The sequence below is a fragment of the Haplochromis burtoni genome, unplaced genomic scaffold, assembly GCF_018398535.1.
Source record: "Haplochromis burtoni strain Fernald_Lab_line unplaced genomic scaffold, NCSU_Asbu1 Contig_81, whole genome shotgun sequence".
Classification (NCBI taxonomy): Eukaryota; Metazoa; Chordata; class Actinopteri; order Cichliformes; family Cichlidae; genus Haplochromis; species Haplochromis burtoni.
The window spans coordinates 1,236,528-1,238,100 of record NW_024582442.1 but is presented as its reverse complement, the minus strand read 5'-3'; the positions used below and the strand labels follow the sequence as shown (position 1 = coordinate 1,238,100).

General features: G+C 47.1%; 1 protein-coding gene across 1 annotated transcript; it reads left to right on the top strand.

The window, feature by feature from the left end:
- Positions 1–71: 71 nt before the first annotated feature.
- Positions 72–967, top strand: rps2 (ribosomal protein S2; the record flags this gene model as incomplete). Its single annotated transcript, XM_014334568.2, is given in 3 exon segments — positions 72–405; positions 673–764; positions 843–967. Coding segments are annotated over 3 exon segments (507 nt in total), but the record flags the coding sequence as incomplete, so codon positions are not given.
- Positions 968–1,573: the final 606 nt, after the last annotated feature.

Below are 1,573 nucleotides of genomic sequence, written 5' to 3'. Positions count from 1 at the left end.
TTTGTTTTTTTCTCCTGTTAATCAGCGTTGTCTAAACCTAACACTGTGTGCCTTTTGCTTTTTGTCTACAGGCCTTTGTTGCCATTGGTGACTACAACGGCCACGTGGGCCTGGGGGTGAAGTGCTCCAAGGAGGTGGCCACAGCCATCCGTGGGGCCATCATCCTGGCCAAGCTGTCTATCGTCCCTGTCAGAAGGGGTTACTGGGGTAACAAAATCGGCAAACCCCACACTGTGCCCTGCAAGGTGACTGGCCGCTGCGGCTCTGTCCTGGTGCGTCTCATTCCAGCCCCCCGTGGTACCGGCATCGTGTCTGCCCCAGTGCCCAAGAAGCTGCTCATGATGGCTGGAATCGATGATTGCTACACCTCTGCCAGGGGCTGCACCGCCACCCTCGGCAACTTTGGTAAGCTTCTCCCAGGGTCATGATCTGCATACTGTATTGGGAGAGGGTTGTTTCTCCTCGCTCTGCCCAGCTTCACCTCGGCAGTGGTGTAGTTGTCGTTAAAAGGAGAGAAAGAATTGAGTATTGCACGGCAGGGAGACGTTTTAGTGGTCTTCCCTGTTACCCTTTTACAATGCTCAACATTTTTTTTACCCCCAACAAGACTGTTGTACTTTGTTACTGGAGCGCCATGCTACACACACTTACTCTTTATAATTCCTTCCTCAGCCAAGGCCACGTTTGATGCCATCTCCAAGACTTACAGCTACCTGACCCCTGATCTGTGGAAGGAGACAGTCTTCACAAAGTCTCCCTACCAGGTCTGTACAGAGCCAACATGAGCTGTTATGGTTATGTCTGGATTTTTGTGTAACCAGGCTTTCTGCTTTTTGTTCCAGGAGTTCACTGACCATCTGGCCAAGACTCACACCAGGGTGTCTGTGCAGAGGGGCCAGGCTGTGCAGGCTGCTGCCTCCTAAACATTTTGTATAGGGAATCGTTGAATAAACGTTCTGGAACACCACTTCTGTGTCTCGTGTGCTTAACTCACAAAACTATGTATGCTGCAAAAATGTGCAGACTTCAGTAACTGAACAAGACACAAGTGATATGTTGGGCAATAGGAGAAATTGCATCAGTCAACATGGTTTTGGAGCATTGTCCATCACTTGGATACTTTCACAGTATTGGGGTGATTTGTAGGAAGCAGGTGAAAGGGGGGAGGTATAATCAAGAAAAGGGAATGAAAATTAGAAATGGGATGATACGTGAGTCACTGAGGAGGATGAGATTTGGAAATTTAAATACTTTCAAATCAGACTGAGACAAATGTTGGGTGGATTACCATAGGATATCAGCGTGAGCGAAAGGGAATATAGGTGATATGCCTAACTCACCTCCACATAATGCTATTCTATGGTAGTTGTTTTGTTATGCTTTTAGTTTGAAATTACTCTGATACACATCCGAAAACGTAAGTGTGATAGTACTGAAGGTTTGTGAGACGGTTATTATTGGGTAATCGTGACAAAATGTAGTGATGGGCAGATGAAGCCCCATGAAGCACTGAAGCTTTTCATCCAATTGGTTCACCCCAACGCGAAGCTTCATGAAGCTTCATTTGCTCTAG